The sequence below is a fragment of the Dermacentor silvarum genome, chromosome 1 (assembly GCF_013339745.2).
Source record: "Dermacentor silvarum isolate Dsil-2018 chromosome 1, BIME_Dsil_1.4, whole genome shotgun sequence".
NCBI classification, from domain to species: domain Eukaryota; kingdom Metazoa; phylum Arthropoda; class Arachnida; order Ixodida; family Ixodidae; genus Dermacentor; species Dermacentor silvarum.
This window is the reverse complement of record NC_051154.1, coordinates 294302412-294325744: the sequence shown is the minus strand read 5'-3', so window position 1 is coordinate 294325744 and position 23333 is coordinate 294302412. Positions and strand designations below refer to the sequence as shown.

The window sequence follows — 23333 nt, the reverse complement described above, 5'->3', positions numbered from 1 at the left end:
GTCGATAAAGTGCCAACTTCACGAGAGAATGCATTTTGCGCCGCTGTTACAGCATTTTTCGTACATTGCGACTGACACCTAACCAACCCAATGCGCGTGCCCGGCTGATCGTGAAACACTCGTTTTGCGGCACATGCACCGTCGCAATGAAGCGGTTTGAGTTATCACAATTTCACTGCATATTTATGACATAGTCGGCAAGCTTGGCAAGCTTGCACTTACCGGAAGTTTTATTTTCAGAATTCGGTCAGCCTGAATTTCTTATGCTTCACGGCGAGCAAAGGCGTTACGCGAGTCCCACAGTCCATTAAAAGAGCAATCGCAATGTCATTGTTGTGGGTTCTGATAACCTTTCTGATGAGGTGAAAAGGATCCATTACTTTCAAAGCAGTCGCTGGAGTCAGTGTGTCTAGCGGTTTGTCATTTTCCCCAGACAAGTTGTTAGCATCTTGTTGACAACAACTGCGGCGCGGCCGCTCGGGCGCTATCTTGAAATCAATCAGCGATGTGCACAAAGTGAGCGCCCGCGCGGGCCTCATCTTCAAAGCGATCTGTGATGTGGACAAAGTGCAACTAGTGCCGGTAGAGTCGTGTGCGCTGTGTTTTCGGCGTTTAGTTCACGGTGAAGTGAGAGATGGCACAGAGGTCAATTCGCTCGCTGTTATTGTCGCACCTTCTCACTCCAGTGTGTTGACACCGAGTTTCCGTGGTCATCGAGCGAGATGTGTTCATGTTTACCTGTGCGTGCGTGACACCGTGCTCGGTAATTTAGTTAGCAAGTGTTTACAAGTTTATACGGCCAATAAAACTACTATCCTTAGTTCGTATAGCTGTCTACTAATCTGCTATCGTAATCAATGCTTCGCCTTTTGGGCGAAACTGCAAGATTTTTTCCTTCCGCTTTCTGTCTCGGCGATCATATGTTCCTTTTTGAGAGAGAGAGAGAGAGAGAAATTTACGCTTCTTCGTTGGCGTAGCCATTTCGACCAGACACAGACCACAGAAAACGACAGCGATTGCGGTTATCCCCTGCAGTCTCGTGCAGGCGCCTGATGACCATGCGTGGCTATGGATTGCAGTGGCCTAAATCGGTACTTTGAATTTGATTTCGTTCACGAAAACCTTGTTCAAGCGGACGTACGATCGTCACAGCTTTGGAAGGGCCTTCTAATTTGACTACTCGGCAGTTGAAATTTCAATTCAGTCCTAGTTTCTTGAAAAGTTCGTTGAAGCAGAAATACCGAATAAAACGCCTTCGTTATGAAGGGACTTTTTTTCTATTACTTTCAATGGGCAGCTGACGGGGAATCAGAAAATCTTCATTGTGGCGGAAACTTCGTTGTAGCAGCATTAGTTGTAGGGGGATTCGACTGTAGTCCGCTTCTAAGGCGTAGGAACTGCTTCATATTCCGAATTTAGAGTGTATTAGCAGTCTTTTATTCATTGACTAACCGCCATCCAGTGAATACTTATGTCGTACTCAAAGTTGGAAGAAATATTGCTGTAATCATCTCCACTCTGGTGAATGGCACGGTGCAAGTGCAAAACAGTAGTGTGCACTCTGCACGCGGCCTGAAGATCATCTAAGCAGGTGAGCACAGGGCAGGAAATGGCATCCAGCACTAATAACGAGGTAGTGGTGCGCAATTCAAGATATGTTGCTGACAATCTCTGGGAACGCATGTGGCCATGTCGAAACCGCAGCGCCATGTGCATGCCATACTTGCAAAAGTAAACACTGCAGAGCTTGAAATGAAATCAAACTGTTTCTTTCGCCTCGTGAAGGATAGAAAGAAGCACGAGATAAAAACTCTCTGCACCCCGCCAAGCAGATGGCAGCACTCCCGAAACACCACCTGGGATCAGTTCAGCGGGACATTTCATTTCACTTCATTTATTACCATCTTAAGTGCCTCATGGGAATTACATAAGGGGGGGAGGGGCACACATACAAATTTTCACAGCATTAGTGAAATCAGCCGTTGCACAAACTTGCAGTGGGCCTCCCAATTTGACAGCCTATGACATATAGCAAACGACGGTGAACCCGACAGTGAAGAGGTACCCGCTCTTTATTGTCGCTGTTGACTGCGGTCAACCTGTGCTGCGCCGAAAACCGCGCGAAGCAGTGCCGAGTCATGTGATGTGTGGTTCTTGCTTTTGTCTGTTGCGCAGATTGGCCTTAACAAGCTAACAATAACCCGCAGGAACCACCTGCCATAAAGATGGAGAAACCCCTTTGTTTTCTGGAAGAAAACTGGAAAGCAAAACTTCTAAGTAATAGAAGATTGCCATTAAAGAGGCCCTGAACCACTTTTTATCGAAGTGGAGGAAAGCATTTGAAGTGAAAATAGGCTATTTCAGAAATACTTTGCCGCAAAAAAAAAAGTACTTCAATACGTTCACAGCAGAAGCGGAGTCATTGCCAATCAAACACGGCCTTCCCTCTACTCCCGTTTCTTTAATGCCTGGCTCTGCGAAGGCTACGGTGGTGTGGGGTGTGCCGTGGCCACCGTGGCAATGTCACCGTGGCGCGCGGCTCAAATTTCATGTTAGCGTAGACACCATGACTTTCTATTTTGGTGCCTATGACATGCTAAACCTAAGCCAAACGCGGTTTTCCTCAGCGAGCCGCAATGCTCGTAGCCAGTGGACTTGTGGTGGCACCCCACGGCGGCCGCGGTATCTATGCTGTGTAGCCGACCGCAGCCACCAATAGCAGGCAGATATGGGAATTCGCTTTATTACGCAATAAAGTGTCCAGAAAAGAGTGAGGAACAACAGGTTTCTGGTTGAAAAGAGGGCGTTTGAGAGAAAGGTGACTTTGCACTCCGCTTGCGAGCTCCACGCATTGCGTACAACAGCAAAGCTTGGCTGAGACGTTCACAGCAGCATATGCTACCCGCAGACAATATTATTTCACCAAAACTTCAGCTTTGGCATGTCACTGTTTCGTCATGAATTTCAAAGTATTTTCTCAGACTTGGGCTGTTGTGGCTCTGTAAAAGTTCTTGAAGCTTGCAGTGTTCAGTATTTGGCTCCTTTGAAATACAATGTAATCCATCTTTACTTATTAAAAGTTAATTAGGCCTAAACAGATAACCGTTGAAATCCATGTAATGGCGAGCTGGTGCGGGAACTTCACAGCAGCATTACCACCCATATTTTGTTTTTCCATCTTTTACGGCTTACCAAACCTCCTCTCATGGTAGAATGGCTTTCTTGGTATTGTAAAAGAGTAATTCACTAATACTGCTCAACTTATTTTTCTCTTTAGTGTTCCTTTAAGGAAGCCCGGGTGGTGAAAATTAATTTGTAGACCTCCGCTAAGTGTCCCCCCATATAGCTCGAGGGGTGGCATAGGTCTGGTGCATCTCAGCACTGACACTGTATTTCACTGATTCGATTTCATTCAAGTTTAGGTTTATCACCCAGCGAAAATTAGTGGCTTCTTGATAGCTCAGTATCTCCCTGCATTAAAAGAAAAGTTACAAACACTGCTGTGACTTGTAAACCGCATGTAGTTGACAGCTTGCATGCAGGCACTGAGAGAGTGCTTGTTTAGATATTTGTAAGTGTTCTGCATATCTTGTCAATTTTCACTTCACCAAAATCAAATTGTTGTTTCAACTTTCCCAACTGCAGGTAAAGAAGGCACTTTGAAGTCATTGGAGGACAGACTGATGATGCAAGCGGAGCAGCAGAGAAAACAGTTAGAGGAAACAATAGAAACTTATGAGAAGAAGTTGGCAGCTTGCAATGAAATGTGTGTCGCAAAGGATTCTGCGGCCAAGGATCTTGAACAGGTTCGTTTGAGGGATGTGCAAACGTATGCACAACCTCATTAAACCCTTTGCAGTCGTGTATGTTTGCCTACCTTCCAGTCATTTTTTTTAAATGCGGTTTGCCGTGTGAACCTTCATCATCATCATCATCATCATCAGCCTATTTTTATGTCCACTGCTGGATGAAGGCCTCTCCCTGCAATTTCAAATTACACGCCTGTCTTGCGCTAGCTGATTTCAATTTAAACCTGCAAATTTCCTAATTTCATCAACCCACCTAGTTTTCTGCTGTCCTTGACTGCGCTTTTCTTCTCTTGGCACCCATTCTGTAACCCGAATGCTCCACCGGTTATCCATCCTACGCACTACATGGCCTGCCCAGCTCCATTTTCTTCCTCTTAATGTCAACCCTTAATGTCAACCGTTGTGAACCTTTGCAGTCAACATTTGTGGATGGATGGAATACTTTTACTAATGGTTTTGCCAGTAGGCAACTAACAAGTTGCAATCAACATGCTTACGACATTACTGGCAATGCTTTTGTCCCGTAGTGTTTAGACGCAACCAAGGACGGAAAAAAATCGGGACAGGAAAGAGCGTCACTTGCAACTAATTTATTGAAAGCAGACAAGGGTCAAATTTATAGGAGAAGATGGCCTTGTGCGCACGTACATTTGCGCACGTAATTCAAAGATCTTCCAAAATGCTTTTGTCCTCTCACTTCAACTCTTTAAGGGTTGAATTTTTTTGCAAAAACCGGGGGTGCCCTCGTGGTCCATTTTATTGTTAGTTTCTAGTAGTAGGGAATGATTGAAAAATCATGAATAACAGCAAAAATGTATTGCTAGCAATATTTTGTCTAAAAATCCTTTACCTGCACAAACAGTATACACACAGATAGCTCTGCAGTAAGAGATAGAGAAAAATGTCTAGCAGAATTTATAGCTATCAATTTGTTGTCCCAAAAACATGCTTCATCAGAAGATGAAACGAGTCGGAAGAGGAAACACTTGACCATATGAGCGAGCGCTTGAATATAAACAAGTCGAGTTGTGCACCCTGGTGAGCAGAAGTGCAATTTCAAATGACTTTGGGTGACTCCATGGAGATGGCAGCACGTCTGAACAGACAGTGGTGTCAAATACGTGCAAAATATGAAACATAAGATCAGTGATGTACAGGTTGGTCCACTCTTAAAGAGAACACCAAGCACATGAGCAAAACGGCGCAGGGGCAGCGCATGCTGTGCGTCGTCTGCTGCCCCCCATCGCGTCGCCTGTGCGCAGCGTGAGGTACTGTGTGTGGCTGGGCAACCACACGTTTTGAGCCGCGGTTGCGATGAACATGATCAAAAGGAGCAAAGTTTGCTTGACTTGCCAGCCATCTGGATGCTAAGAGCATTGAAATGATGGAGCTTTCAGAACATTATAGGGGATATGAAGCGCTGTTTTTCGTGAAGAAGCTTCACGTTCGGTTGTTATCATGCGACAGATTGAAATGCATTCACTTCGTGGATGAAGCGTGGCAATTTACTCAACGAAACGAGCATGATTCACACCGCAGTTTGTTTTCAGCACTGTTGTGCACGGCATGTTTCAATATCTGGCTACGACGCCCTCAGTCTGTCGAGTTGCTGGAAGATACTAAACGCTGTGTAAAGCCACCACTGGCGAATCGGGAAACGTGAGCATGTGTATAGTCATTCGAAAGTATCGCTATTTTCTTCCAAAATGATAGTGAGGGAGTGACACTGACGTATATAAGCAAATATATACAGAATAATTTGCAGTTACTGGCAGTGTTGTAAATGTGCTTTCGTCGGCGGAATGCTTGCGCAAGATGCAGCACAGCAAAGTTATTTGGTGTGTCCAAAAATACCGTTCTCAGAAACATAGTTCTGCCGCTGCTTATTTGCATTCTACACCACTGCAGTATAGGTGAGTGTATTTACGTGATTTTAGGTCTCACGAGTGGCAGTGCACAAAATTAAGTGTTTCTCCTTGAAGCGGGGGGCTCTTGACGTGTGATTGTATGGCAGGGCGGCCACGCGCGAGCAAAGCGAAGCAGTGACTTGGTAGCAGACGACGCGTGGCATGCGCCGCCCCTGTGCCATTTTGCGCATGCGCTTGGTTTTCCCCGCTTCCCTCACATGGTGCTGCGCAGAGCGTGAGCCACGTGCTCGCGTGTTCCCTCTAACAGTGGACCCACCTGTACATGTATGGCAAAAACCCTCAAAGGGTTAAACAGCCAGCTGAATTTTCATTGCTAGTTCATATAATGTTGATTATCCGAGAGTGAGCCTGACCATAGCGTGGTGCGTTCGTCAAACTTGATTCCTCCCTCGTGTAATTTGCACACTGAGAACAGATGAGTGTTCATGCTGCCTCACATTGGAAAGATTTTAACTGCGCTAGAAACAGGGACAAAGGAGGATGAAAAACACAACACGTGCACAGACTCGCAACTAACTTTTAATGGGTAAAAGATGACATATATACAGTGAGGATAACCAAACATGATCTAATTGGCAAGACATGGTCACATGTACGCTTCAATCACAATCTTGCGCCTAGATATTGCACTTCACAATCTCTAAGCGTCACCGACGGATCACTGATGCATCCACATGTTTTCTTAATTGCATAAGCCTCGGAAGATCTCCCACGTGATGTGGCCCTTATGGCGATATAAAATCTTGTTGTTTTTTTTTTTTCAGTAGCGGTCGGCACGCTTTGTTTGTCTCCTTTTCACAGTCCCTGCAGTATTTCGCCATGTTAGAATAGCCATCAGACAAGCAGTTCGGGGAATGCTCCTTTAAACGAATAATAATGCAGCGGCTCGTTTGTTCAATATACACGCCCACAAGTGAAAGGGAATTCATTTACTACAGCGCAAACGCAGGGGATGTACTCTGGCTTTTTGTGGTCAATATGGCAAACAAAAGAGCTATTGCTAGGTGACCTGGCAATTTTATTCATTACACGAGCACACAAACATGCCATCTTCTGAGGGGCGGAGAACACAATGTTCATACCATAACGTTGCGTAACGTTCTTGAGATTGTGTGACACCTTATGCTGGTAAGGGATCACAGCATAATGTCTACACTCCTGGTCATTATCTTGAGGTAAAGCAGTGACATCATACTTAATCTTCTTGATTAATTTTTCAGACTGCTGCTATTACATAGCTCGGATACTCTGCAGTAGTCAATCTTGTTACTTGGTGTTCAACGCTATCTGTTACCACGTGGGCGCAAGATTTTCGTAGAGCAGAACTAATGCTGGACAGAGCAATGCCATTTTTTACGGTTTTGGAGTGTGCCGAACAAAAGCTTAGGGGCATTTTTAAAGACCAAGGTAAAAAAAACAGCAAGTATGGGACACATCGAAACGCAGGCAAATATCTAAAAACTGCAGTTCATTGTCATGGAGTAGTTCAACGGGGAAGTTGAGGCCCAGCCCTGATTTAGTAAACGCTTTTTGAGCCTCAAGGACACGGTCCTCCAGTGCACCATTTACAAAAACCAGGTAATCGTCCACGTAACGAAAGGCTCCAACATCAATCCTTCCAAGGTCGTCATGTACGGCCCGATCCACTTTTGACAAGATGTCGCTGAGCACAGGTGGAACCCTAGAGCCAGTGCAGACTCCCGACCTTTGAATGTATCGCTGCCTCCACCACGATACGTAAGTGGACGACAAATACATAGATAACACTTCTTAAAAGGATTCCACGGAAATACCACATTGAAAAAAAATTTCTGCTCGTCATTATTCTCTGTAATACTCTTTTACAGCAACCATTAATTTTGGTTGGGGAATAGTATAAACAAATCTTCCACATCAATGCTGAATGCTTTGCAACCTCCTGGGTTGCTATCCTGCAAGAATTGCACAATTGTCACGGAATTGGGCACCAGGAATGGATCATCAAGCATGAGCTTCGAGAGGTGTTCTTGAAGGAACCCAGCAACTACATATTGCCATGTTCCCCTTTCCGACACAATTGAGCGAAAAGGCAGGCCAGGTTTATGTGTTTTAACTGAGAAAAAAAGTTGAAGTGCCCAATTTGTGGCATTCTTGGCATTAGCACGCAACCTGCTGAGGTTCAAGTCCTCTAGTAGCGCTAAGGCCCTGGATTTTACCTTGCTGCACATGACAGAGGCCCGTACGAAGTTCTTCTTCAGCGCTGCATGAGCCTTATCTAAATACACAGGCTCCGGGATCACCACAAACGAGTTTCTAGCGCAGTTAAAATCTTTCCAATATGAACTTCAACCAACTAGCCCAACTTCGTACACTAGCTACCTCATTTTCGTTTATCAGTACCATAATGCTTACCCCCTCCCCCGAAAAAAGAATCATGTACACCTAGGTGACTAACCACAGTCCTTCCGTCCGAGGGTTGGCTTGGTAAACTCCAGACCACAGAAGTTACTGAGGCTTCCTGTGAAGGAAAGCCAAGAAAATCAATTTTAGATGACATTGTCGGTCAAGTAAAGATTATCAGGAAACAGCCTCAAATCAAACAGCTCTTTAACAACAATACAAAGATTTTGGAAACAAGTCTATCTCCAGTCCTTGCTGTATACTTGTGGAAAACATTTGGGGGCAGTGAAGGGAAAGCTACAGTCGTATCTCGATAATTTGATCTCGAAGGGGCCTGAAAATTTGTTCGAAATAAAAAGTTTGAAATAAAAGGATTTATTCTTGAAGTATTCGTGCACCCTAACACGATGCACGAACAGTGCGAGTTGAGAAATATCGCGGCGCGCAAGCAGATAGCGAGCGAGGACCACAAAACTGCCCACAGCGGCCAACGCTCGCTTCCCGATAATGGCAGAAAACAAACCTTCAGGGAGCAGGGCTGAGCTGGCACTGGGCCGGCACGGCGGCGGGCATGAGCGGACACCGTCGAAGGTGGGGGAGGAGGGAAGCGGATATGGCCTCGGCAACTTGGTGCTGAGCCGCGCTTCAAGGGCTGGAGAAGATAGTGCCAACCTTTCCTTTTCTCATTCCAAACCACTTTTCCTTCCTCGGCAACTCCGCTGCTTCGGTGGCTCACCTCGCTTTCCCTTTAAACTCCCCCACCTTCGACTGTCTCCCTGTGTGCCTGCCGCCATGCCACTGCCAGCCTAGCCCACTCCCTGAAGTTTAATTTTCTGCCATTATCAGAAAGTGAGCATTGGCTGGCGGGGGCAGTTTCGTTGGCCGGACTGGACCGCAGCGTTCAAGGTCAACATGTGACCAGAAAATAGAGGGAGCAGAAAGGAGAAGGGGTCACTGCCATTTTCTCCGCGTGGCTGAGACATAGGTACGCACGCGCGTGTTCCGGCGCGACGCAGAAACGGCGACCTTGCCATTTGAAAGAGGGTGAAATAACCGCAGCGTTTCTTTTTCTTCATCGCGCTTGCGGCGTTGAGGGGTCTCTCCTAAGCTTTTGCTCTGCGGCAGGGTCGGAGCACTGCTGGTCGGAAGCACCGCCTCGTGAGTTGACGCGCTCTGAGAGCATTGTTGGAGCGCGGTATGTTCGAATTAACCGTTGCAAATGCTTGCGCGTTTAAATTACCGGGCGTTTTCGCCCATTGGAATACACATAACTTTGACGGGACCGTAGTGACAATTCGAATAAACCGAAAGTTCGAATTAAGCCTGTTTGAATTAACGAGATTCGACTGTATATGCGCTTCTTGCACATAGGTTATCGTGCCAAGTCTACCGGAAGCGTTTGACAATGCCTTTGGTTTCTTGGAACGGATACTGAATTCAGCGTAGTTTCCACATGTAACAGTTTTGTATTTTCCCCAGTGGTGAAGATAAAAGCAAAAAAATAAGCCAAATGTAACCCTCGCTCATGTATTTTGTCTTAATTTGCTGTTGTATGTAATATGTTTGTTCTCTGTTCCCCTGCTTAAACTAGCGAGGATGAGAATGTGGGACTTTCTTCAGGAGTGCTCTTGCTTGCTTTGCTTCTGTAGCTTTCCCTTGCATTGCCTCAGAAAGTTTGCACAAATATAGAACTCCACCACACGAAGAAAAATTGATTTTTGGTTTTCGTCACATTTTGGAGGAGGGACAGAAGGAATCTTGTATACACGCCTCGGTAGCCCAGTTGCTATGTCATTGTACTGCTGAGCACGAAGTCGCGGGTTCGATCCTGGCCGCGATGGCTGCATTTCGATGGGTCGAAATGCAGAAACGCCTGTGTACATAGATTTAGGTGTGCATTAAGCAACCTCAGGTGGTCAAAATTAATCCAGAGTCCCCCACTATACTGTGCCTCATAACGAAATTCTGGTTTTGGCACTTAATAACCCACATTGTGAAACGGCATCATCAGAGAGCTCAAAAAAAATCGTGAGCCAAAACAGCAGCCGCCGGAGTAGAAATCGCATTCAGCTTGCTCCGTCAGCCGCAATTTTTGTTTTTATGTCCGGCACTGTTACAGCAGGAGCCGCCTGTTGGTTGAACTGTTGTCATCCCGCAGCAAATGCATTTTGTGCTCAAAATTTTTTTTTTTTTTCGGAAAATTTAGCCCGCATAATGATCGCACCCCTAAATTTGCGTCAATTTAAAAAAAATAAAAGTGTGATCATTATGCGAGTAGATACGTATCTGCCTGGGAGTCTACTGATCTTGAAAATGGTTCCTATTGATAAATAATGCACTCAAAATGCGTATCTAAGGGACACCGACGAGCCAGCTGTGGAAGAAGACTACGACGAACGTGTGAGCAGTGGCACGAGTACATTCACACGGGACCCGAGTTTTTGCACACGCAGAACAAAAATGCACGGAACACAAGCCATAAACACCTTCCCTGTAAAAACGCTTAACGTATTGCTTGAATATTGTCACTGGTGATCAAACCTGATTTTGCAAGTTAGGCCCAAGGAAGCATAGATTGCTTCCAGTGCCATCAAAGCAGGCCCTACGTATGAAATCAGCCATAGGTGTCAAGGACCCCGCGAACGAGGTGCAGACGCCGGACCAAATTCCAAAGCCGACTTATCAGCTTCCCAAAATAATCCCACGAAAGCAAGGACATTAAGTATGGGCCCTCTGATGTGCCAGCGAACGCCGGTTGCTGTCCAAAGACGCGAGTCAGAGCCCAGAGTTATCAACACAACAAAATTATATTCTTCACACCAGGCAGTTACACACACACACACTTGCACACTTAGGCTAGAAACAACACAATACAATTCAGATGGGTATTCACAAAACACAGGAAAATAATTAACGACAAGCACTAAGAGTCCAAGACGTAAAGTACAAAGTGAATAGGAACACTAAGTGTCCAATCGTATTCACCCGTGCTGGTCTTGGAGTCAGACGATCTCGGCATAGCTCGGGGCAAATCTCGATGAAGGAACTTCTTCCGGAAATGCAAACGCTTGATGAACTCGTCGACTAGCTTGCCGGGGAATCCCCTTCTTCCGCAGACGGTCAGTCTTCACGTTACATCTCTTTACCGGAGCGATCTGGTCCCCTTCCGATTCTCGCACGGCGTTTATATAGCCCTCACAGGCGTTCTCGAACCTTCCTATCGAAGTCGTGCTCTCGTAGCATGGGCAAAGCCTGGGAATCTTCTTGTCTTGTCTGGCACCTTCGACCGCCGCCATCGGAGCATCGTCGAGGGGGTGGTGAGTCATCCTGTTGGCTCACGCTGTAGTAATCTCTTTCTCCCTCGACTCGCCGGGTAAGGTGTCTCGGCGGCCGTGCTCTCTCTCTCTGGTTACCGTCGCTTTGTCTATGTTTCTCGACGTCTAGACTCCATTCATCGCATTGCCTGTTTGAGGCGTGTGCGCTCTCCCCCTCTGTTGAAGTTGCCGCGGGGCTGGCGTGTTCTTTCGCTGGCTTGCGTGACACGCGGCGCACGCTTTGATTACGTGCTCTTTTGTGACAATAGCTGACGTTCACAATTTTCTTTGTTCAGGATGTAGCAGTGGCAGCCATTTCAGCCAAGGGAGGCCCAATAGCAAAAGCTGACAGTTATGCTGAGAAATGCCTCAGGGAGAATTTTCAAGCAGCTCTTGGGAGTTTATTCTAGGGCAAAACCTCCACTACACACACTCTGGAATCAGCGATATTGCCAAGTCGGCTGTAAAAGGCCCCAAGTGGTGGCGCGTCTGGTGGTGACGCAATGTGCAGGGAGGAAACTATTGACAGGGAAGAACACTTTATTAGGGCGCAGATGCTTCTATTGGCTGCACTGATGTCATGCCATGCTGGCATTGCCACATATTCAGAGACTGTACTTACAGGTATGCTGCAGGTAGCATGACACGACACTGGAGAATGCAGCTTTCGTAAGTTGGCCACAGATAGTGCAACATTAGTCCTCTTCAAAATGTCTCAAAATCCTAGACCTCTGCAATTTTTAGCTGTTCCCTAGAATCAAGGTTGGCGTACAAGAAAAAAAAGTTCTGAGCTCTGCGAGGACTTGACAAGGGCAGTGTGAATGAAGGGCTGTCCGAATTAAAGGAAGGTACTTTCGAGAAATAATGTCAAGGTTTATGCACCGATTCTGAAAGTGCATCGAATTCACACTTGCAGTGATCTGCAAAGGTCTCCGAAACTGTGAATTAAGTGTGAATGAAGAGCTGGCCATGTTAGAGGAAGGTACTTTTGAGGAATAATAATGTCAAAGTTGATGCATTGATTGTGAAAGTGCGTTAAATTCCCACTTCTGGTGATCTGCAAATAAGATATCCGAATCTAGCTGCCATGGTGGCTTAGTGGCTGTGGTGTTGCGCTGCTGAGCACAAGGTCGCAGGTTCGATTTCTAGCTGCGGTGGCTGCATTTTGAAGGATTGAAATGCAAAAAAGGCTCATGTACATTGACTTAAATGCACGTTAAACAACCCCAGGTTGTCAAAATTAATCCAGTCTCCCACTATGGCGTGGGAATGCGGTTTTAGCATGTAAACTCCCAGAATTTAATTAAACGAAGCTTTATAGTGTTGGTGTTGGTGGTGTCACGCTGAAAAGTTGGCCGATCCTGGTGATAGTGCAGAAAGGGTCCAAGCTCAATGGCACATACCCCTGTGGGCTCGGGGACCTGTAACGCGCCCTTGAACTACCCTTGTCACACGTGGGACCCAAAGAGACAAAATCACCAGCCCTTCCCCTGTTGAGAAAAGGGGGGTAAGTGAAGCTTGTCGTCCAATTCTAGCGTGAGGACTTCCAAAGCTCAGGTGAAATGTCAGCAAAGAGCCGCGGACCCCGAGTTGCGGGAGCGCGATGTTGAGGCCGAACGTCAACGAAGAGCCACCAACCCTGAGTTTAGAGCAAACGAAGCAGAACGCCTGCGACATTGTCGTCTTGCCGCAAGCTTCGCTTACCATCATTTCCTCGATAGGGGAAGGGCTGTGAATGTTTTAATTTAACATCTCCAAACAAGTAATAACATTGCCTGTAACCAATGGTATTGCTCTCATTTTTCAGGTTGATATGTAGAAAATTGTTTTGCCTAGGCGGCTGTGCCAAGATATGGTTCGCAGGAACTAGGCTGCATTGAATGCTTGTGTTTGTAAGAGGCAGTGGCAGTTGCTCATTTTATGTAGGGTCATTTTTCTGTCGTGCTGCATTCTAAACTTGTGAAATAGTTGTGTGTAAGCGATTAAGTTCTGTCTGTGTGTGTGTGTATTGCAGCCAGAATTGGTGATGAGCCAAGCTCTTTGACATAGCACTGCTAGACTAAGCTTAGTTTATTTTTCAAGTATGTGTTTGTTGCATGAAGAATCTGTAAACATATGCTAAAGCCTTAGTGGATGTGTGGTAGATGGTCTCGAGTCAATTTGCGTGAATCATAGGGTGTGGGTATAATAAAAATAATGCATTGTGTGCAGTTCTTTGTCAGAACAGTGAGTGCCAAATAAAATATGCAAAATTAATTTGAATGGCTGACTTATACAGAGCATTAACTTGCATCGTGATGACATTATTTGAAAATATTTTTGCAGTTCGTTCTAACAGGTGTGCTTGTCTCCTTGTTTTTCACGGCAGAGCCTTGCTTTGTGTAATAAAGAGCGGAGCGAACTTCAGTCACAAATTCATCAGCTTAGAAGGAAACACAAGGTTTGTCCCCATTCCTTTCTATTTTTTTTTTGCTGCACTGGCTTGTCATTGTTCATGTTGATGGTCTTGTAAGGTGTGCGAAATTCTAAATTTGAAATATGAATTAAATGTTTGAATATAAGGGAAAACACTTGCTTGAGTCTCAAGAGAAATATTGATACAAGTGGCGACTGTTCCGAATAATTCTGCAGGAGAGCCGTAGCTGTTGTTCCGAGGCACCAGTTCGCAAGCGAACGCATTAGCATATAACAAGTTGTGTTTTTGACTTTTACTTTTCCAAAATTCAGTGTACTTTTTCCAAGTTTTTATTTCTACCCCAAAATTTTGTGTGTGTGCATGTACCTGTGTGCATGTACGTGTGTGCATTGTCTGATGAATATCTGGTTCACGTAGAGCTTACCATTTTTTTTTTTTTTCTGTGTGTACCTGGTTCCGTAACTTTTTATTCTGACTTGTGCTGTATAACTGCCGTTCCTGTACTTCCAACACTGTGTATTCAGACCACTACAAAGTTTTCGAGAAGCAGTCTATAGCAAGGTCATAAGGCCATGTGGCTGTGTGACTATGCAGTGAGTGCATTTGACATTCAAATCTAAGCCGAATGAGACTTTATTCGTAACATTATGTGGGTACAGAGTTCCAACGGATGCTGCAGAAAAGTGCTTAAGTAGATGAAACCCCGTGTTGAAATCAGTCAACTTGCCCAGTTCATCTACCACAGTGGCCGCAGCACGAGGGCTGCGAGACCAGGCTACAGTGAACTAGAATAGGTACTCTGTAAGGGTCCACCTAGTTGACTGTCCATTTTGGCTGCCGGTGATCGGCTGAAGCTGTACAAGCGAAGAGGAGACAGGCTGGGGGTACTTTTATAATTTCTGTGCTCCTTATACCCCTGTCACATGCCCTGTCATACAGACAAGCTTAACCATGGTTAAGTAGACTGTGGTAGCCATGGTTGTTGCTAGATACATGGCTGACATAACCACAGTCAGTCCTCTAACAATGACTATCATGAACTGACTGTGTCAATCTCAGTTTGCCCTTGCAAAGTGACATTCAAGCAAGATGGCAAACCCCATGGCAGCAGCCTTGTGCAGTGCAGCATCATCAGAAAAAAAAATAAAATAAACACAAAAAGAAAGGCAAAAGCTGCTTAAGCACAAAAGAAAAAAAAAAAAGATGCCTAAGCAACAATTGTGAGTAACCTGAAGCACAGGAAACTGCAGTTCGACTGCTGACATGCAGAAACAATGTATACTGCAATGCAGTAGCACAGAGTGTGATGGAATACTGGATTGTTTTGACTCTTCTACTTGCTTTGGTGACTACGTTGGTGACTGCAGTCAAATAAGTCATTTTCATTTTGAATTTCACCAAGTCGCAAAGTATTAGACTTATCAACAAATGTGAGTATTAGAACAGTGAATATATATTTTACCACTGCCCACATGTGCATGCTAGTAATTGTATTATTATTATTATTATTATTATTATTATTATTATTATTATTATTATTATTATTATTATTATTATTACTATAGGCTGCAAACATTGCGCAAGAAATTTCACTCATGCAATGACAACATGGTCATGCTGGTTCCTTTGACTGAGCCCGTGTAACAACAGCAAACTGCATTCACATTAACAGCATCTTGTTTTGAGCTGTTTGGTTGTTCATGTTGAAGGAGAACAAGTGACTCAAAACTACGAGGACAGGAACACAGTGAGAGGACGTATGCCAACATCGTGGTTATATCTGCCCATGTGACAGAGGACATTAGACATTCCATCTGTCTTCTGTTCACATTTACGTCAATGTATGGAGTGTCACTGCGTAACCCATGTATATTTTTCCATCCAATTTCTTGCTCCTTATCTCCTAATTCGATGCTAGGCCTTGTCTGTCTACTCACTTCGTCCCGTCCTAGCGCTGTTTGTTCCCGTCCTAATGATGTACCAACCAGCCCACACCAGCACACTCCTTTAGGTTTTCTTGTATATATATATATATATATATATATATATATTTATTTATTTTCTCTTTCATTTTGTTTCTGCATACATACAGGAGGAAATTGATTCACTTGAATCCAGGATCTCCCAGCTAAGTGCCAAAGCAGAATCAGAGGCAAGTACTCCTAGAATTGCGTTCTCATCTTTCAAAAGATGCAGCAGTGAGTGAGTGTGCATTCCAGGAGAACAGAGAAGTTGGCAAGTCTTTTACGTTCGGTGACTGGAGGAGCCAGGTCTGTCCTACTGTGCTGCTCCCGTCAGGAGTCACGTTTGTGCACGCACATCTGTTCATTGAAATAGCCGTCACGAAGAATGCGGACAAGAACAAAAACAGACAAACACCATAACAGTGTTTGCTCATGTCTGTTCGCATTCTTCGCACCGGCTGTACCATGGCATCTAAACCCACCGTAGTGACCTAGTGGTTATGGCGTTGTGCTTCTAAGCCTAAGGGCATGGGATCAAATCCTGGCCACGGAGGCCGCATTTCGATAGGGGTGAAAGGCAAAAACGCCCGTGTAGCCTGCATTGTGTGCATGTTGAAGAACCACCAGAGGTCAAAATTAACCCAGAGTCCCCATCTACAGCGTGCCTCATAATCAAATTGTGGTTTTGGCTCGTAAAACCCCAGAAATTAATTTAAGTTTTTATGGTACCTAAGCACCAACTCGCCCAGCAACAAGCTTTGCTAGGCATCTGTGCGTATGTGCACCCTTGAGCGAGTACTTTAGAGGAAAATTCTTGTGTTGGTTGTGGCAGGATTGTCAATTTTGTCTTGCACGTGTGAACAGATTAATGGGATCGAGCAACCACAAGCTTTTTTTAGGATTTCCCTTAACTCGTTAGTATTCCTCCTCACTCACTTGGCTTGGCATTTTGCTGGCTGTAAAACACTATCATCAGTGTTATGGCACACATCGAGCACAGTCGGTTCTCGACAGAACTTTCGTGTGTGCATAAAGTTTTCATCAATGCGTACCATGGGCGCTTACCGTTAGAATGTGTATGGCTCTTGTGGGATAGTTTTCGTCTGATGAAAATTTTCTTGCTGGCACCGCCTTTGCATGCACAGTGGTGAGAGAGTTCCTCTACCAGTAAACTCTATATCAGAGTAAGCTGTTTCTAAGCAAACTCTGTTTTCAGAGCTTACTGCTTGAGGCACTGAAGCTCTCCAGACTGCTGTAAATAATGGTGCCTGTAGCAGTAAGCTCTAGATCAGAGCTAAGCTTTTTCTAAGGTAAATCTGTTTTCAATGCTTACTGCTAGAGGCACCAGTATCTACAGCAGTCTGAAGAGCTGGTCCAGTCCATCCAAATGCTTCCAATTTTGCTGCTCAAACAGCAAAAATTAACCATGTATGCAGTCAATACCTTTAGGATTTGAGGACATGGTGAAAATGTGAAGAATGAGACTGTAGAGCACAGTTCCGGGGTGCCATCTGGTAGGTAGAAATCGAAACACTTTTGAGGCTCTCTGTGGCACCTTAGTTCTAACAGCGTCCAAACAAATACCGTAAAATTCCGAGCAAGCACCCCCCCTCAAGCAAGTCGAAATTACCGGCAAGGTTAGGGGGGGGGGGGGGGCGCTATCCCGGAACGGCACCAAAATTCAAGATGGCAACGACAAAATCTTCCCGCCAAAAAAAAAAAGCTCAGTGGGAATGGCATTAAAATTTTATTGAACATGAACTTTATTAAGCCAGAGATTTGTTAGTGGTGTTTATCACTCTCAAAACCACCGAAAGAACTACAGAAGGAGCGCATCGACACTGCACCGACGCGTCGCCGCGACTGGCGAAGCGAACATTGGTTATGCAGCTTCTATTCCAGGCAAATATGTCTGCTAGAGTAAAGTGACGTGTAATGTTCACTTTATTAAAAACCATGTCTACGGTGAAACGTTTAGCACTAATGAGAGTTCCGATACAAGTCAAGCTCGGCTGCAGTGCATGGCTACCGACGACGGACAGCGAACTGCTGCTCGGCCATGCTCGCATCGCAGCTGGTGGCACCGTAAATATCAGCATGTTTTCTTCATCGTGTGAAATTATTGCGAAGAGAGGGCAAAGCGGTAACGACGGTAACAAAACATAGCTGCTTTTGCGCGTCGGCGGTTCGTTCTGAAGCGCCGTCTGCTACAGATTCGAAGTGAACTGGAAAAGGTCTAGCGACGATATCGGTGGCGAGTGATTAGCAGCGGTGAAGCTGCCGGCGACGCCAGAGCATAGCCGCGGCCACTCTGTTGCCGAGTGGTCACGTCGCTGTGCCGCAGGGAAATCCTCTGCGCCGTATGAGAGGCAGATCACGCCGTCGGCCAGCGGTCAGTGAACTACAGACCGCCAGCCGCAGTTCGCCCCGATGCACACATGTGCCCACTGGGGCACCCGGGTGCGACCATGATTCGATGAAATGGCTCATCGGGGCACCCCGATGCGCACCGGTGCGATTTGCCGAATTAGTCATTATTTTCGTGGACTGGATGTGGCCGGCCAGTGTTGGTGTGGAGCGGGGGGGGAGGGGGCACTTTCCCGAAATGGTGCGGAAATTTGAAATTCGCAGTGAAGTTAGTGGGGGGGGATTCTTGCACGGGTGGGGGCGCTTGCTCGGAATTTTAGGGTAGCTGATTTAATAATGACAACAAAATATTGCCAATACTTTGTCCTCAATCCGAGATGAGACTAGGCGGAGGTGATTTTACGATTTATTTCTTTCTGTCACAACAAAGAGCAGTAGCAAGAGCAAGTTCAGATTGAAGCGGGTGGCCTAGGTGCTGCCACCTTGTTATGCAATTGTGATAACTAGTGGAAACCGCCATGCGGGCTTTTGGGCAACAAGCTGTTCTGAACTATGACAGGCCAACACGTTCGTCGCAAACATTCACCTTATTACCGTGCTCCGCGACTCTTCCCCCACGCTCCACACACATGCTGTCCATCCGCACACACCACACACAGCCCACACCACCCAATTCTTCCTTCCCCTCTCACCGCAGCACTCGTGCCATCTGGTGCTCTCTCTGGCAACTACAGTCAACCGCGTACTTAGCCTTTGAGAATGGCACCTTGTCTTGCCTCACTTGGAGCTCTCGGTCTGTTTACGCCGCCACTCTCTCCTCACAAAGCAAAAATTTCTGGCTAGCCAAAAAACCAGTGACGCTACAAGCGATGTCCAACATTGCCCTCTGCTACGATCAGACTTGTCACTTGTCACCGTCACTTGGAAATCGCATGCATATAGTTGAGCCTTATGCTTGCTTGAGCAGATGACATGTGACGATGCTTAAAAGTAGTCTCCGAAAAGTGGTGTGAGCAGACTTGTTCATATTTTTGCAATGTTTGCTTGGCCATTCAGTCATCCTTGCTGTTGGTAAGTATTTATTAGCATGTCTGCTTAATCTGAATGATGGGAAACTACGAATAGGATGAATTGCAGGGGAGCGAGGGAGAGAGGTTTGTCATTCAAGGGGCGATGTTGCCTTGCTGTGAGTCTGAGATGGAATGTAGGAAAGAATAGTTTCGTGCCAAACTGCAACAGCGGCTATGACTCGTGCAAAGACAGATTCGATGTAAAGTGTTCCTCAAGAGAAGCGGCCAGAAAGCTTGGCATAATGCCATACAGTGTGAAGACCGAGCCCTGTGACGCAGAGACTACATTCTCAAGAAGCACTTTAACCTAGTTTGCGTTGCAAGAACGTCGACACTAGTGTACAATGGAGCTGATCTAACGACAATGACCTGAAGAGCTGCTCTATCCAACGATGCTGTGCCAACTAATTTTCCTACTGCTTAAACGGCAACTCTGGCGAATTTTCGATGTCAACGGATGTCAATGAAATTTGCTGGGTATGTTCCTCTGAACACTTCTGCCATGTCCTAAAAAAAGCAGGCTTGAGAGTTGCGCAGATTTTTTACAATCGAATTTAATTGCCTCGAACACCCTACCTTACCTCCTCCTCAGTTACAGGCCACATTGTGTATTACGTAAGGAGTGTACCACGCAGAGCATGCCGGGATCATGCAGACGACAGCGACGAGAGCATGCATGAGTCGACGATCGTGAGCTAGTGCTTGGCGCGAGATGTTGCTGTCGCGAGAAGTTGCGTTCCCTGTAGACGGGCAAGTAATTGTGGGTGGCAAGCGTTGTTGCGTTGTTGGCTGCACGTATTTCAGCCCTCGCCATCCGCAAACACAGTTTGAGCCGATGCCGATCGCGTTCAGCCGAGGTTAAGCCTATCACAGTGGCCGAGTTCGTGCATCTGCTGCTGGCGGACCTGAGCGACTGATATGAAGCTAATTAAGCCAGTAGGAAGAAGAAAGCTGCTTCTGTAGTTCAGTTTTTGAACATGTGGATTTGAAATAAACCATTCCTCTTTTCGTACAGTGCACACGCAAAAAGCTAGAATCGACGACACGACGCACAATCAACAACCGTATACGTTGCCGTTCTCGAATACGGCCAGTCGCACTCGCCGGCGCTTTCCTAAATGAAATGTCACTACGCACCTCCATGGGTGTATTATTACCTATTGTTATGCTGACTCATTATTTAGCTTACGAGGTGCACTGTTTGCCTCGTATGCCAAATGGGCAGCAAGCAGAGGCCCCTTTGATACAGCACGCGTAAACAACTGTCTCGTTCAGCTGCCAATGGTGTCATACTTCATGACATCGGCGTTTCCGCGAGAAAACTATGCATTCTCTAAATGAACGATCATACGCGCAATGTCCTAATCTATGTCTACTTTACGGAACACTAATTGTGTGCATGAAGAGAATACGAAGAATGATAAGCATGCTGCACAACGCTTCCCTACTACGGTCTCCCGCTTGCTGTTTCCGAAGGTGTGTGGTCGCACGTATCAGCGCAATTGAGAGTGATGTAACGGTGCTTACATGCACAAAATCTGCGTGTTTTGATATGTTCTGACATTAATTGATGTCACTAATGAGCGGCTATCTCAAGCGAACGACGAGTGGTCGCTGTACCTGCCGATGTAAACAAATTTACCGGTCGGTGCTTTGGACTGTCAGCGGCATTCTTGCGGGATACAAATGCGGAAAGTCGTGCTCCACATTGAGCATGCGAAGCGGTTCCCTGAGAAGGGGGTAAAACACGTAACATAGCAAGCAGTTGTTAGGGCTACCCTAGTTCTTCATGTTGCAGCGCGATATGTTGCGCATGGGCGCTGGCTGTAGTGGTGACAGGTCGAATGCGGACGGCAGTTCGTGGCTATTGAATTCGTCTGAAGCATAACTGTCACTGTTTGACAGATCCGAATGGGTGGTACAGCTTATAATATCACTCGAACGTCTCTGAAGGTCCAGCGCGGTCACGAATGAGCTGAGCGTCTGCTCTTCGCCGGTTTCAATTGCCCCGCGGGCGAGACCGGCATGCGTTGCGTGCCTTCCCCGCCGGGGGTACACTCGTGATGTCACATGCAGAGGTTCGCTCAGCTGCTTGGTCAGGTTTCGGTTTTGTTTGTGCGCTTTTTTGATTATTTAAAATTATTTTAGAATTTGCAGAACAATTCTCCTATCAGGCGCGTCACAGGAGGGTCTCGGGAACCTAAATATTTTATTAGCTTGACATGGTCGAAAAATCGCCGGAGTTGCCTTTTAACAGCGCACATCCAGGAAACAGTTCTGTGACAACAAAAGTTTACAAACTTCCAAAGACAGGTGCAAAGGGCAGAAAGTGGGAACAATAACGGGAAGTAGCAAGTTAATGACTCTGGAGTTTTCAGGACTATAATAGCAGATGTGTTAGTAGTAGTAAAAAACAGCCAAAAACAGATCAGCACTACCAACACAAAATGCACGTCGGATGTTGGCAAGCACAAAGTGAAACCAAAGGCAGTGAACTACAACAACTGCACTAGGAAGTGCATGTCATGCAAGAAACAAGAACTCTTGTGATGCGGGAGCTGGGCAACAAAACTACAGCCATAGCAGCGCAGTTGTATGCAAGCTCTCACAAAAGTGAAAAGTTCTGTATCAAGCGACAGTAGCACTTACGAATTGTCTTCAGCACACTGTATGAGAAGCCCCTTCTTGCCACACTGCCTACAATGTTTTGGCTGTGCAATATTGCTGACGCGGCCAGTGTCCAGTGTCGGAAGCTTAGTTTTTTTTATCTTAAGAGAGCATCCAATGGTAGTTCCAGTTGGCCTACTGAGCCTGCTTTGATATTGCTACAGGCCTTTGTGAAAAAGTACCTTGAAGTCGATGGCCAAATGAATGAATAAGGGATAATTATGTGAACAGCTGTATCTTCAAAAAAGCTTTGGAATTTTGACTAAGCTGTCAATGCCATATGCTATGAATAGTGCCTTGCGCCGAGTCTATGAGGTCAGTGTGTTAAAACTGTCCCTGAGAGGTGCCTTTTCCCTAATGTACACCCAGAAACATGTCGACATATCCAGCCACTGGAGGCACAGGGAATGTTCTTTGTGGCTGGAATCCAGTGAGAAAAACTTGCATTTGTTGCATGAGATTAGCGGATGCACTTCCTGTTCACTACAGGAGGCTTCTTTGGAAGAAACGAGTGTAGGCCATATGTACCTATTATTTTGCATATCCCACCCTCAGCAAATGGCAGCCATAAGGAGCGCAAGATACAGTTGTGAAGATAAATAACCAACTGATCAATGGAACAAAAGGACTGAAAGAGGAATTAATGAAGAAGGAAATAAGGCAGGAGCAATGTCTGATGCAACTGTGGGAGGAAAACTTGGCAAGCTTGACTTGCAACCAGCTCAGCATGCACCCATAGATTACTTGTCAGTGCCCAGAGCACCACCAAAGTGAACAGGCATCATACTGAATCATGGTTTATGATGCGTCTCTTTCTCTACCTACACAGTTCATATAGTACCTACAAGTTTTGGGGAGAGAATGACTTCCTCCATCATCCCGGCGTTTTAAGAATTAAGAATTGCATAAGCATGATTGAAGTCACCTGCAGATTCAGCAAGAGATTCTTCACTGCATTAAAAAAAAAAGATAGGTACGGAGGACTTGTACCAACAGCATCAGATTCTCATATTCAGTGAAATTCAGGTGCACAAATACAAACATTCACTCAATAACAATGACATGCAATGGGTTTACTGACTTAGGTGAATCTTTGCCATGCAAAGACCAAGGACCTATTTTTTATGTTCCACTCTTTCTTTTTTTAATCCACACTCAGAGCCAATTGGCATTTTTGCCAGCAAAGGGCCAACCAAAGGGATTGACCCCACTCAACCTGTTATGAAAGCAATAATATTGATATAGCAGGGAGCCTTCATTGATGCGTGGTCTACGTTAGTGCTACTGTAGGATGTAAAAGTTTTCAGTCAGTGGCAACTTATAAAATGCCAGCAGTTCTTTCATTTCATTTATGACTGCAAGGTGTTCATATTCTCTGATGCCCCACACCTAACCAAATGCATTCAAAGCTGTCTGCGG

General features: G+C 45.7%; 1 protein-coding gene across 7 annotated transcripts in view; it reads left to right on the top strand.

Moving 5' to 3' along the window:
• The window catches only part of LOC119437229 (FK506-binding protein 15-like), a 141382-nt gene that overhangs the window by 58795 nt on the left and 59254 nt on the right, over nt 1-23333 (top strand). For all 7 annotated transcript variants that reach the window (XR_007464907.1, XM_049660365.1, XM_049660368.1 and 4 more), the window contains exons 19-21: nt 3646-3806; nt 13799-13870; nt 15939-15998. Coding sequence is in view for 6 of the 7 variants with exons in the window: in XM_049660365.1 (XP_049516322.1) it covers nt 3646-3806; nt 13799-13870; nt 15939-15998 (293 nt within the window). In the remaining variant the exon portion in view is untranslated. The remainder of the gene's footprint in view (nt 1-3645; nt 3807-13798; nt 13871-15938; nt 15999-23333) is intronic.